The sequence below is a fragment of the Hyperoodon ampullatus genome (genome assembly GCF_949752795.1).
Source record: "Hyperoodon ampullatus genome assembly, chromosome: 1".
Taxonomy (NCBI): Eukaryota; Metazoa; Chordata; class Mammalia; order Artiodactyla; family Ziphiidae; genus Hyperoodon; species Hyperoodon ampullatus.
In genome coordinates this window covers 168,394,522-168,409,127 of record NC_136914.1, presented here as the reverse complement: position 1 = coordinate 168,409,127, position 14,606 = coordinate 168,394,522, and the positions used below count along the sequence as shown (strand labels likewise).

General features: G+C 47.3%; 1 protein-coding gene across 2 annotated transcripts; it reads left to right on the top strand.

Annotated features, from left to right (window-relative positions):
• Positions 1 to 371: 371 nt before the first annotated feature.
• On the top strand, positions 372 to 4,004 carry LOC307054368 (homeodomain-interacting protein kinase 1-like; the record flags this gene model as incomplete). 2 transcript variants are annotated; one of them, XM_079706018.1, is made up of 2 exons in its annotated part: positions 372 to 2,024; positions 2,127 to 4,004. In XM_079706018.1, the coding sequence occupies 2 exons, from the start codon at positions 372 to 374 to the stop codon at positions 4,002 to 4,004; spliced, it is 3,531 nt and encodes a 1,176-aa protein (XP_079562144.1). The 2 variants fall into 2 exon arrangements, with proteins under 2 accessions (XP_079562144.1, XP_079562145.1); XM_079706019.1 differs by having other exon boundaries at positions 372 to 2,495; positions 2,613 to 4,004.
• Between the last annotated feature and the right edge of the window lie 10,602 nt (positions 4,005 to 14,606).

Genomic DNA, 14,606 nt, shown 5'->3' with positions numbered 1-14,606 from the left:
CCCACCCCCCCAAAACCCTAGATAGCACCTACACAGATCCTTTTAAAAGAAATTCCTTCAAAAATTCCTTCAAGAGGGGGCCCAGCGGTGGCCCCGGACGGCAGCGAGAGACTGAGCGAGAGACTGAGGCAGGAGCGCGCGGTGCTGAGGCGGCGGCGGCGGCGAGAGGCCAAGCGGCGGAGCTGGAGGGAGGCTGGGGGCGCTCCCCCCGTGAGACGGGCGTGGGTAGGCTCCGGGGGCCGGGGGCCGGGGCCCGGGCCGGCTCGCGCGGGGGATATGATGACCCAGCGGCAGGGCCCCGGATCTCGTCTCCTCCTCCGCCTTCTCACTGCAGCCCCAGCTGGCGGCTGAGAACCAGACACACCGGCGGTATGGCATCACAGCTGGAGGTGTTTTCCCCCCCATCAGTGTCGTCGAGTGCCTTCTGCAGTGCAAAGAAACGGAAAATAGAGGCTTCTGGTTGGGATGTTTCTGGACAGAGCAGCAACGACAAATACTATACCCACAGCAAAACCCTCCCAGCCACGCAAGGGCAAACCAGCTCTTCTCACCAGGTAGCAAATTTCAACATCCCTGCTTACGACCAGGGCCTCCTCCTCCCAGCTCTTGTAGTGGAGCATATTGTTGTAACAGCTGCTGATAGCTCTGCCAGTGCTGCTACATCAACCTTCCAAAGCAGCCAGACCCTGACTCACAGAAGCAACGTTTCTTTGCTTGAGCCATATCAAAAATGTGGATTGAAAAGAAAAAGTGAGGAATTTGACAGCGACGGTAGCGTGCAAATCATAGAAGAACATCCCCCTCTCGTGCTGCAAAACAGGACTGTGGTGGGTGCTTCTGCCACGACCACCACTGTGACCACGAAGAGTAGCAGTTCCAGTGGAGAAGGGGATTACCAGCTGGTCCAGCATGAGATCCTTTGCTCTATGACAAACAGCTACGAAGTCTTGGAGTTCTTAGGCCGGGGAACATTTGGACAGGTGGCTAAGTGCTGGAAGCGGAGCACCAAGGAAATTGTGGCTATTAAAATCTTGAAGAACCACCCCTCCTATGCCAGGCAAGGACAGATTGAAGTGAGCATCCTTTCCCGCCTAAGCAGTGAAAATGCCGATGAGTATAATTTTGTCCGTTCTTATGAGTGCTTTCAGCATAAGAATCATACCTGCCTTGTGTTCGAGATGCTGGAGCAGAACTTATATGATTTTCTAAAGCAGAACAAGTTTAGCCCACTGCCACTCAAGTACATCAGACCAATGTTGCAGCAGGTGGCCACAGCCCTGATGAAGCTCAAGAGCCTTGGTCTAATTCACACTGACCTTAAGCCTGAAAACATAATGCTGGTCGATCCAGTGCGCCAACCCTACCGAGTGAAGGTCATTGACTTTGGTTCTGCTAGTCACGTTTCCAAAGCTGTGTGCTCAACCTACTTACAGTCACGTTACTACAGAGCCCCTGAAATTATTCTTGGATTACCATTTTGGGAAGCTATTGATATGTGGTCATTGGGCTGTGTGATAGCTGAGCTGTTCCTGGGGTGGCCTCTTTATCCTGGTGCTTCAGAATATGATCAGATTCGTTACATTTCACAAACACAAGGCCTGCCAGCTGAATATCTTCTCAGTGCCGGAACAAAAACAACCAGGTTTTTCAACAGAGATCCTAATTTGGGGTACCCACTGTGGAGGCTTAAGACACCTGAAGAACATGAATTGGAGACTGGGATCAAATCAAAAGAAGCTCGAAAGTACATTTTTAATTGTTTAGATGATATGGCTCAGGTGAACATGTCCACAGACTTAGAGGGAAGAGATATGTTGGCAGAGAAGGCGGATCGAAGAGAATACATTGATCTGCTAAAAAAAATGCTAACAATTGATGCGGATAAGAGAATTACTCCTCTGAAAACTCTTAACCATCAGTTTGTGACAATGACTCACCTTCTGGATTTTCCACATAGCAATCATGTTAAGTCTTGTTTTCAGAACATGGAGATCTGCAAACGGAGGGTTCACATGTATGATACAGTGAGTCAGATCAAGAGTCCCTTCACCACGCATGTTGCCCCAAATACAAGCACAAATCTAACCGTGAGCTTCAGCAACCAACTTAATACCGTGCACAATCAGGCCAGTGTTCTAGCTTCCAGTTGTACTGCAGCAGCTGCTACTCTTTCTCTGGCTAATTCAGATGTGTCACTGCTAAACCACCAGTCGGCTTTGTACCCATCATCTGCAGCACCAGTTCCTGGAGTTGCCCAGCAGGGTGTTTCCTTGCAGCCTGGAACCACCCATATTTGCACTCAGACAGATCCATTCCAACAAACATTTACAGTATGTCCACCTGCTTTTCAAACTGGACTACAAGCAACAACAAAGCATTCTGGATTCCCTGTGAGGATGGATAATGCTGTGCCCATTGTACCCCAGGCACCAGCTGCTCAGCCACTACAGATACAGTCGGGAGTTCTTCCACAGGGAAGCTGTACACCACTAATGGTAGCAAGTCTCCACCCTCAAGTAGCCACCATCACACCGCAGTATGCGGTGCCCTTTACTCTGAGCTGCGCAGCAAGCCGGCCGGCGCTGGTTGAACAGACTGCCGCTGTACTGCAGGCTTGGCCTGGAGGAACCCAACAAATTCTCCTGCCTTCAACTTGGCAACAGTTGCCTGGGGTAGCTCTACACAACTCAGTCCAGCCCACTGCAGTGATTCCAGAGGCCATGGGCAGTGGCCAGCAGCTCACAGACTGGAGGAATGCCCACTCTCATGGCAACCAGTACAGCACTATTATGCAGCAGCCATCCTTGCTGACTAAGCATGTGACATTGGCCACTGCTCAGCCCCTTAATGTTGGCGTTGCCCATGTCGTCAGACAACAAGAATCCAGTTTCCTCCCTTCAAAGAAGAATAAGCAGTCTGCTCCAGTCTCTTCTAAGTCCTCTCTGGATGTTCTGCCTTCTCAAGTCTATTCTCTGGTTGGGAGTAGCCCCCTCCGTACCACATCTTCTTATAATTCCCTAGTCCCTGTACAAGATCAGCATCAGCCAATCATCATTGCAGATACTCCCAGCCCTCCTGTGAGTGTCATCACTATCCGCAGTGACACTGATGAGGAAGAGGACAACAAATATAAGCCCAATAGCTCTGGCCTGAAGGCAAGGTCGAATGTCATCAGTTATGTCACTGTCAATGATTCTCCAGACTCTGATTCTTCCTTGAGCAGCCCATATTCCACTGATACCCTGAGTGCTCTCTGGGGCAATAGTGGACCCCTTCCGGAGGGTCCCGGCAGAGTCGTGGGGGATGGCACTGGCACCCGCACCATCATTGTACCTCCACTGAAAACTCAGCTTGGTGACTGCACTGTAGCAACCCAGGCCTCAGGTCTCCTGAGCAGTAAGACCAAGCCAGTGGCTTCAGTGAGCGGGCAGTCATCTGGATGCTGTATCTCCCCCACAGGATATCGAGCTCAGCGTGGGGGGACCAGCGCAGCACAGCCACTCAACCTTAGCCAGAACCAGCAGTCATCGTCAGCTCCAACCTCGCAGGAGAGAAGCAGCAACCCTGCCCCCCGCAGGCAGCAGGCGTTTGTGACCCCACTCTCCCAAGCCCATTACGCCTTCCAGCATGGCAGCCCACTACATTCGACCGGGCACCCACACCTGGCCCCAGCCCCTGCTCACCTGCCAAGCCAGCCTCACCTGTATACGTATGCTGCCCCCACTTCTGCTGCTGCATTGGGCTCCACCAGCTCCATTGCTCATCTCTTCTCCCCGCAGGGCTCCTCAAGGCATGCTGCAGCATATACCACCCACCCTAGCACTCTGGTGCACCAGGTCCCTGTCAGTGTTGGGCCCAGTCTCCTCACTTCCGCCAGCGTGGCCCCTGCTCAGTACCAACACCAATTTGCCACCCAGTCTTACATTGGGTCTTCCCGAGGCTCAACCATTTACACTGGATACCCACTGAGCCCTACCAAGATCAGCCAGTATTCTTACTTGTAGTTGCTGAGTGTGAGGGAGGAGGGGTCAGAGTTCTTAAGGGGCTGTGATGAGCTCCTCCCTCACCCTCTCCTGAAACTCCTTAGCCAGCAACTTGCTCTGCAGGGGCACACTGAAGCAGAAGGCTTTTCTCTGGGGAACCTGTCTCAGTGTTGACTGCATTGTTGTAGTCTCCCAAAGTCTGCCCTATTTTTTAATTCTTTATTTTTGTGACGGCATTTTTGGTATTTGGAAGAGTTCAGATGCCCATCGTCTGCAGTTACCAAGGAAGAGAGATCATTCTGAAGTTAACCTTTGAAAAATATTTTCTCTCTCTGACTTGATTTCTATAAATGCTTTTAAAAAACAAGTGAAGTTCCTCTTTATTTAACTTTATTTTATTGTAATTGCTGGTCAGAGGAAAAAATGCTGATAGAAGAAGTTGAAATCTGGTAACAAGAAAAGAAAAATCATTACTTTCTGCTTGTTTAAAAACCAAGACTTAATTGCTCATCTTAAGAGCAGCTTGCACAAGTCTGTATTTTACTATCTCGCATTTCTCCTCAAAATTTTACCCTTGCTAATGGGACATTTAAGCTTACAGTGTTTTAAATTTGTTTTCATGTCATGTTATATTTAGTGGGAAATTGTTATTTTTGCAAAACTGGTTACATACTACTCTCTGTTACTGTTGGGATTCTCTCAGTTGCTCCTGTGTTTATTATTAAAGTAGTGTTAAAAAGGCAGCTCACCATTTGCTGGTAACTTAGTGTGAGAGAATCCATACGTACCGTGAAAGCACCAGGTATTCTTTCTAAATGAAGCCCTGTGCCTTCTTTTTCAATTATTTTTAAAAAGTCCTTCTCTCTGATTTAGCTTAAATTTTATTATTGGAAAAGCCATTAAGGTGGTTATTATTGTATGGTGGTCGTTGTTTTATTATATGCAGAATCACTTTGTATTATGCGATATTGGCATTGATGAGCTTTGCCTGAATATTAGTATGAATTTTCAATAATACACCTCTTTCTCTCTTTGCCTCAGCTCTCCCTTCATTCTATGTGATTTATTTGGGGAGAAAGCTAAAGCTAAAGGATCTGAAACCAGATAAGAAACGTTGTGTATAGCTTTTATGCTTTAAAGTAGCTTTCTTTGTATGCCATCAGCAAATTGAATGCTCTCTTATTAAGACTTATATAATAAGTGCATGTAGGAATTGCAATTTAAACAAATTCCATCAAAAAGAGAAAGTAGAGAAGAAATGAAGCTGGATGGTCATCGTATTTGCTTTTAAACCAGTGTTCATGGAAATGCCGATCTCTGGACCCCAGGCTCAGAGTCATGTGAGGTATTTGCTTAAAATTCGTGTTCTTGGGTCCCTTTCCCAGTTCGAACTCAGTGTATTTGGATGGAATCCAGGAATCTTCATCCCATAAACCAGAAAATGGTGAATCTACCTTAGTGATTAGTCTAGTGCCTGTTTGAGGGGAGAGGCCCCAAGGGAGCGATTTCCAAAGCCTGCTAAGTTGAGGATTGCAGCTGAAAGTCTGGCCCCCCAGAGTGGTAGACCAGTTGTTCCGCCATGGATGAATCCAGTGAGGAGACAGTCTGCTCCCTGTGTTGGAGGAAACAGCTACAAGCAATCCAACACCTCCCTCCCGTGGGCTGTAGAGTGCTCATAAAGAGGTGCTTGACCAATTCTGAAATAGGTCAACATGACCATTTTGTGTCAGTCTTCTCTCTACCTGCCACAATTTGCTGTCAGCCATCCTTATTGAGTGCCTGCTGTGCGCCAGACTCCAAGGGTACGGAGAAGATGAGGAAGTCAGGGACTCCACCAAGCTGTTGGGCTAGATCAGTTCAATGTGATACAAGAAGGGCGTTTGGGGTGCTTTTGCCTCACGTCTGTTGTTCTGCAGTTGTGTTTGGGAAGATGGAGGTGTCTTTGGAAATTGGCGTGGATTAGCCAGGAGGGAACTCAGGAACAGTGCTGGCTCTCGAACCTTAGTTGTCTAAGAATCTGTCACCAGGGGAGCATGTTAAAAATGCAGATTAATGGGCCCCATCTCCAGAAACGAGGTCCTATAATTTCATTTTAAACACAGACTCCGTTTTACGCTGATGCGGCTGTTGGGTCGGGAGCCGTCTTGGGTTTTCTGCTGGCAGTTTCCTGAGCTGCTGTCAGTGGCTCTCGCTACCTAGTGTGCTTTCCCAGGGAAGGACCCAGACCTTCTTTTTCGGAACAACGATTCAAACTGAGATGAAAACCTCTTCCTTTTTGCCTTGACTTTTTTTTGTTTTGTTTTGTTTTTGCTGTACACGGGCCTCTCACTGTTGTGGCCTCTCCCGCTGTGGAGCACAGGCTCCGGACGCACAGGCCTAGCGGTCATGGCGCACGGGCCCAGCCGCTCCGCAGCATGAGGGATCTTCCCAGACCGGGGCACGAACGCATGTCCCCTGCATCGGCAGGCGGACTCTCAACCACTGCGCCACCAGGGAGGCCCTTGCCTTGACTTTTATCCATTGTCTAGTGTTTCATAAGTAGTGAGATGTTCCTAAAAGTGGTCTAAACTTTAAGAGGGACCTACCCTCTGGAGCAAGATGCAGGTGATGCTCAGGTGCTGCCCTAACTCAGTGGAACACCCCATCTTTGCATTTCCGTTGGGATTTCTTTTCTCCTGCTTCTTCACTGAGGATGTCTGGAAGTCTGTTTATTCATAGCTCTTCCCGGGGGCCTTCTGCCATTTCCCTCCTGCTGTGTTTCTCTCTGTCCCCAGCTGAGGCTTGGTGGCATTACCAGGAAGTCAGCCTTTCTTAGCAGCTGAGCCTCTAATCCATCAGCTGCTGTGCTCCTGCCTGCCCTTTAGCAGACAAGAAGATAAGATGTGAATGTGGTGTGTGCCTGTGTGTGTCAGTGTGTGGAGTGTACGTTCCTGGTGTGTGTTTTGTCTCCGTGAGTTGTGTGTCATTGTGAGTGCATGCATGGTGTGTGTGATGTGTGTGTGCATGCCCACCTGCCTGCCTGAAGCAGCACGGTCCTATCCGACCTGAATAACCACACGCCCCCTCTCCTTTCGCATCTTCCTCCTGCCCTGTGCAGCCCTGCAGGCTTCAGAGAGGGGTCTTGCAAAAGCCGCCTTGCTTTGTTTCCTTCTTCTTATTTGTTCTCTCTGGAAACGATTTGAAGTCTGAGCAGGGTGGTGATTCCTGGTAGAACCAGTGAAAGGCTAGAGCACTTCAGAGCCTGAGGACAGGTTGTTGGCAGCAGCCATGCCTGGCAGGGATTGCCCTTTGGAAACAGTCACCAGGGTCCTGGTGTGTCTGTGTCTGTGGGTGAGATGGACCTGGAAGCTAGGGGTTCCATGAGGTTGGCACTAGGTGTCACTGGGGATCTGAGCAGCCCATGATTTGATAATGGGAGAGTCAAGGGTCATTCCATTGGCAGGCCTGTGCAGAAGTAATAGGAGTGGTTATGAGGCTTAGAAGATGAGGCAGTATCTAAGGGGACCCGGTATGAATGAATGTCTCATTCAAATAGCTCATTAAGTCCTACCTCTTGTGTGGAGCTTTCTTCAACTTGGTGGAATATAGGTAGCGGGTCCTCTAGCCTTTTGTGCAGTGTGTCACTTTCTTGGTAGTCCCTCTCCTTCATCTTGCAGTGTGTGTTTCAGGAGCACCCTGTCTTTATTTTGAAAGTTCCTGAGTGTGAATCTGATGTAGGAAAGAAAATCAGGGTGTTCCTGACCCCAGAAAAGAATGGGCAAGCAGAGTATCCCAGTTGTTTTGGATTCATCTAGCCTGTTGCAGTGGTACAAGCAAAGCAGCTGTTTTGGCTTCTTTGGTTTTATATTCAGCAGCTCTTACTGGTAGCCAACTGTATGCCTGCCTTGTGTTCAGTTCTGGGGAGAGAAACTCGAGGAGGACAGGTCCACGCTGCCCTCACTAGTCACTGGGCTGGTAGCCGATTTTAGGTTCCTGATCTTTCTCGCCTTCCCCAGGGGAGGGAGGGAGTCTCCCTCTGCTCTGCCTCTCCTCGCCTGGACCCCGAGTCAGCCAGGTGGTGACTTGGGACAGGGATTTCCATCAGGGCTACCTGATGAGCCCTGTTAGACAGAAACCAGTGTCACCTGGCCTTAAAGAGTTTGTTCCCTGCCCTTGAGGCCATGCTTGTCTAGTTTGGGCTGGGGGTGAGTGAAGATGGGATGAAATGAGATCAGTGAGCACATTAATAAAATAAAAGGTGGAGTAAGACATATCTCCAGAGATGGGGAGAAAAACCCAAAACTGGAGGAAAAATCAGCATCTCATCTATTGCTGGGAGCCTCTGCTTCTCTGAGAGGGAGGGCTCTGTAGGGAGAGTGTCTTGGAGTTGGGAGAGTCCAAACTTGGGCTTTGAAAGCAAACTACTGGGTTTGAATTCTACCCCACCATGAATCAACCATGGCCTCGGGCAAGTTGCTGAAATTCTGAGTCAGTTTCCTCTTCTGTAAAATGGGATAATGCCTTAACCAAGGTCCTACCTGTAAAACATGTAGAACATGTCTGGAATGTGGTAAGTGCTTAATGAATATCAGTTTCCAAGACCACACACTCGTTACACTAGCTGGTATTTGTGGGTCTGGCCCCTAGCATGGAACCTTCCAGCTTTCCTGCCCCTGTGCTCTGAAGCAGGCTCTGTGTTTGCTTCCTCCGCAGCGGATTAGGCTGAGGGCTTGCACTAAAGCCTTGCAGCCTCTCCTCCAGGGGAGCTGCTGGTGCAGGCAGGCTGCAGGCATTAGTGACCCCGCCCCTTCTCTCCCTGCCAGGGATGGTGCTTTGATCGACTGACCGTCCCCCCCCCCACAAGCCGAGAAGGTTCTCTGCCACCCTTCACCGCATGCCAACCCAGCCAGAAAACCAAGGATTCCGCAGACTCAGTCCTCGCCACGCCTCTTCTGCACAGAAACACACTCCTGCCTTCCCCAAGGCTTCCAGAACCCCTGAAGAGGGAGGCCCCCAGTTCCACCTCATGTTTGGGGCATCTTGCTAGCTATGGCCCTTCTCCTTGGCTTCCTGCTGCTGCTGGGGCTTTATGGGGACACCATGTCAGAGGGGCCACCGCCATCATCCACATACATTCCTGATGGTTTGGAATTTGAATTTCCTCCAGCGAACTATGAGACCAAAGATTCTTATGAAGCTGGACCCACTGGCATCTTCTTTCAAATTGTGCACATCTTTCTCCACATGGTGCAGCCGAATGCTTTCCCTGAGGGTAAGTGCCAATGGCGGGACAAGATGCAATATGTCTCCAAACATGCTCACGGGCACACACACAATATTGTTTGTTAATGACAACACGATCAGTGCAGAATATATTCCGTATATTAAAGGATGAGAGTCAAAGTGATTGAATTGCACAGAAACAGAAAGTATTTAGCCAGAAGTTAAGAAAAATCAGTTAAATAGGTTGTCAGGAATGTGATGATAAGAAAATGAAATCAAACTGTGTTGCCATGTTGTTTTTCCAATTCTTTATCTTTCTTCCCCTCCTTTTTTGTTTTGTTTTGTCTTGTTTTTTGGTTAGAGTATTGAATCATTCTCAAGTTCATACCCAATGTAAAAGTTAGGGTAAAAATGCAACTTCTCTGTCATCAAAGGAGAAGTTAATAATGACCTCTCATGGCCATTTAAAGTTACAAATTTAACTCTCCTCCACCCACCTCAGAATGCAGTTTCGACACTGCTTAGGGCAAGGCCAGGGCAGACCATACCTGTTACCTGGGTAACTTGTTTGCTTCAGGTCTAAGAGTTTGAGTGTGAAGCCAGGAGGGAACTTTCATGGCATCGTGCTGTTGTTTCGTGTGCATACTATCTGGCCTTACCACTGTGGCTCATCTGTACTCGGAAGTCTTCGGGGTATGTGTTTTCAGGAGTGGGATTATGAAAATTCAAATGGTCTGTGGGAATTGTCTGCTCTTAGGGTTTGACAGTCTAAATTTTTATTGATGTAATGTTAGATCTAGCTTAAACTTGTTCTTTAAACTACAAAGATTTGAATATTGTCTTTGACCACTAAATATTATAAAATTTGTAGTAATCTTTATCATCTTCCTTAGCTGGCCAGCCATTGTTTATAAGCAGATTATTTGTGTGTGTGCGTGTGTGTGTGTGTGAGAGAGAGAGAGAGAGACAGAGACAGAGAGACAGAGAGAGAGAGAGAGAGAAAATGTATTTAGTGAACTTCAGCACCTGTTTATATTATGGGCAGTTTACAGATTTTCTTAATATATATTTACATAGAATTTTTTTACATTTATTTGTCTCAGATTAAGCAATTGAAAGACTCTTAAGTGTAGTTTTCAATTTTTTGTTAGTGTAAATTTCGATTCAATGAAGTAAATCACCCTACTGTCACAGAAGAGAGTCCTGAGCAAGTACTGCTTACTGTTTATGTCGCTGCTTAAAAGACTAAATTTGGGGCTTCCCTGTTGGCACAGTGGTTGAGAGTCCGCCTGCTGATGCAGGGGACACGGGTTCGTGCCCCGGTCCGAGAAGATCCCACATGCCGTGGAGTGGTTAGGCCTGTGAGCCATGGCCGCTGAGCCTGCGCGTCCGGAGCCTGTGCTCCGTAACGGGAGAGGCCACAACAGCGAGAGGCCCGCTTACCGCAAAAAAAAAAAAGACTAAATTTGGAAATCCAAAGGACAGAAGTAGAAAGCAAACTGAGTGTATTTATTCATGTTGAATACAAATTCACTATTCTCAATAAAAATCTTTTTGTTTACTTTTGGACTTGATGTAAATATAATTGAATAAATAAACACCTACTAGTGTTTTTAATCTTGGCTTCTTTGTTTTTTTTATGTAAAAAGCATAGAATTTAGTTGCTTAATACAAATTTACAGTGACTTCTTTAAAAAGATTGTGAAGTCTCCTGTGTCATTCTAAGGCAGATCATGTAATTAATCCTGTAATCTCTTTCCGTATGTCGTTTTATTTTTCTCCCTCTAGATTTCATATGAAGGCTTCCTCACACTTGTTTCACAAGGGAAAACAGTATCTTTAAAGGTCTTCATTCAAATGATCAGGTTAAAAGACATCCTGCTTCCAATGCATTCTGGGGTTTTCACCTCCAACATCATGATTAGTCTAGAATTTAAATCCTAATGTAATCTGAGGGTGTTAGCCTTGCTTGTCCCTTGACCTTCATCAAGGGAGAAAGAAATTCCCAGAAACAGACCAGCACTACCCCTTTCAGGAAAAATTGTCGGGTTGCTTAGAGAATATAGTACTGAACTTAGCAGGTGATGTCTTGGTGTGTTGGCTTTCTTTCACCATCCCATTATTCATATTCTTTCACCCAGTTACTAGGTTTCGTAATAGCCTCAAAGTGCTCATGAGGTACTTTGCAACATAATGGACACTATGAGACAATCATGTTTTCTTGTGGGTTTTTTTCCCCTTGGCATGTGACTTTTTTTTAAATTAAAGTATAGTTGATTTACAATGTCCTGTTGGTTTCAGGTGTACATCACAGTGATTCAGTTATACATATATATATATTCTTTTCCCTTATAGGTTATTACAAACTATTGAGTATAATTCCCTGTGCTGTACAGCAGGTCCTTGTTGGTCATCTATTTCATGCGTAGTCGTGTGCGTCTGTTAATCCCATCCTCCTGATTTATCCCTCCCCTCCCCTTTCCCCTTAGGTAACCATAAGTTTGTTTTCTATGTCTGTGGGTCTATTTCTGTTTTGTAAATAAGTTCATTTGTGTCATGTTTTTTTTAGATTCCACATATAAGTGATAGCACATGATATTTGTGTTTCTCTGTCTGACTTACTTCACTTAGTATGATAATCTCTAGGTTCACCCATGTTGCTGCAGATGGCATGTAAAGATACATGATATTTTAATGCAATTAAAAAAAATCCACATTGATGCCCCACACTCCATGATGAACAAATCTCAAAATGCTAAATAAAGACAGGATCCCATCCGGCCCATGCCCAACTCCTGTGACTCATCTTCCTAAGTCCCGTCCCCAAGTAATTTGCTCAGGAAGGCGACTCCCAGCAGTACCTGCTGAGAGGCTGGTTAGCCCTGCCACCAAGAGACTGGAGAGGAGACCATGGATTAGAAAGTGAAGTGAAGGTGAGGGAGGAGGGTGAAGGTGGTATATATTTTTAATTAATTAATTAATTTTTATTTTTGGCTGCGTTGGGTCTTCGTTGCTGCACGCGGGCTTTCTCTAGTTGTGGCGAGTGGGGGCCACTCTTTGTTGCAATGCGTGGGTTTCTCATTGCGGTGGCTTCTGTTGTTGTGGAGCACGGGCTCTAGGCGCGCGGGCTTCAGCAGTTGTGTGGCACACGGGCTTAGTTGCTCCACGGCATGTGGGATCTTCCCGGACCGGGGATCAAACCCGTGTCCCCTGCATTGGCAGGCGGATTCTTAACCACTGCGCCTCCAGGGAAGTCCCAAAGGTGGTGCACTGATTACTCAGGCATCAGCAGAAAGCAACTCTGGCTAACCTTAGGAAAGGAGCATACCGGAAGGGTGTTGGATGGCTCCTGGCCTTGTCAGGAGGCTGGAGAACAGAATCAGATGCAAAGGCAGTGGACACAGCCTTGTTAGGACACGGTTTCTGGCACCTGGCATCACAGTCTTTGCTGCAGCACACACTCCAGAGTCAAAGTCACGGGCAGGAGTGGCCAACTGGTCGGGCCTGGGTAAGGCCATGCCTTGGGTGCATGACAGGTGAATGGGAGGATAACCCCCTGGCATTTGTGGTGGAAGATGCTGGACTGTAACCCACTACCACTCACCACAAAGGGGAGCTTGTCCCAGCTGGAAAAGGGCTGCATGTTGGACAACTCAACAAATGACAAACACTTAATACAGGCAAGGTTGAATTTCTCTCTTGGGAGACTGCTTAGAGCCATGAATTAAGATGGAAAACTCTAGAGAAGGAACAAACCAGTAGTTTTGAGAATGACAAAAGGAGAAATAGTAAGTTGGTCTCACTTTCAGACACGTGTTCTGTTTTCTCGGTGCCTGTGAAGGCCAGTAGGACACATTCAGATGGTTTTCCCGTGGAGGCAACAAGCTGTGGCGATGATGTGGTCCTCGTGTACCATCCAGCACAGTTGTACCAGAGAGCTGCCTTCTTGAAGTGGGGGGTGGAGACTGGGTGTGTCAGAGCCATTCTCTAACCTGTGGCTCCACTGTCTTTCTGATATCACTTTATCCAGTTCAGCCAGCCAGCCCCAGACCTGCTGGTTGGAGAGACAAGGCTGGAGTCTAAAGAAGGACCGTTGTCCTGCCCTAAATACAGTCAGGGCTGGTGTGGTAAGGAGGACAGAGCAAGCACTTACTGGAACCTTCTGATGTGCAGGTGCCATACATGCCTTACCTCATTCATGCTCTCAAAACCCAGCAGTACTAAGTACAGGGTTAATTCCATTTTACAGGTGAGGAAACTGAGGCGCATGAGAGTTGGGTAACATGTCCAAGGTGACCGATAGAGTTAGGTGTGCCAGAGTCAGATTCAAACCCAGGTTGGTCTGTTCCAGAATCTGTGTTCCTGTCTGGCCCATCAACAAGAGAGAGTAACTTTACACCCATTGCTGGCCCTTATCTATTAAACTTTTGAGGTGTTTGACATTTTCCTTCCTTAAGAACCAATGTGAGAAAAGTAGCCAAGAGGAGACAGGGGGCAGAGTTCGCCCCTGGTTTGCTAACTCTGGTCTTCCACCCCACACTCAACTCAGCCCTGGCCCCCAACCCCGCAGCCATCACACCCTCACTGCAGGCCCACTGCACCTCCCATCTTCCAGTATTCCAGCCACTGACGTTCTTTTCTTTCTTTTTTACCTTCTTATAATGGAAAATTTCAAACCAGCACAAAATAGAGCCCCTGATACCTATTACCCTGCTTCAATCATTTTACTGATTTAAATTTGATTTCAGGGTACTCTTAAGATGTTCATTAGTATTCCTTGCATCTCTAGGTCTCCTTACCAGGAGATTTTCCCTTAGATTTAAGGGGAATTTCCCTTAATTTTACTTTTCTTACCCCCTCCCACCCCTTACCCCTCTACCACTACAACTTAGGTACCTCTAAAATCCTCTTTTTGGGTTTATGCATTTTTGCACCTTCAGACAGCATTAAATGGCTTCTGAAATGTTTTGCAGAAAGACATGCATGCGAATGTTTCCTTCTGCTTTTTGTCCTCGTGAATCTCTAGACTCCTCTACCTTCACTCAGCTTTTCCAGGCTGTGCTTGCCCAGTTTTATGGTTCTGCTTTGTTGCCTTCCAAAGGATCGTGGACTGTTCTTTTTCATGTCATTGTTCTTCTTACATTTTCTATTTTTTCTTTCTTTTTTTTTTTTTTTTGCGGTACGTGGGCCTCTCACTGTTATGGCCTCTTCCGTTGCAGAGCCCAGGCTCTGGGCGCGCAGGCTCAGCGGCCATGGGTCACGGGGCCCAGCCGCTCCGCGGCATATGGGACCTTCCCGGACCGGGGCACGAACCCGTGTCCCCTGCATCGGCAGGTGGACTCTCAACCACTGCGCCACCAGGGAAGCCCTTACATTTTCTTAAGAAAATTCTTTTTTTACCACCATCATTATTTGCCACTT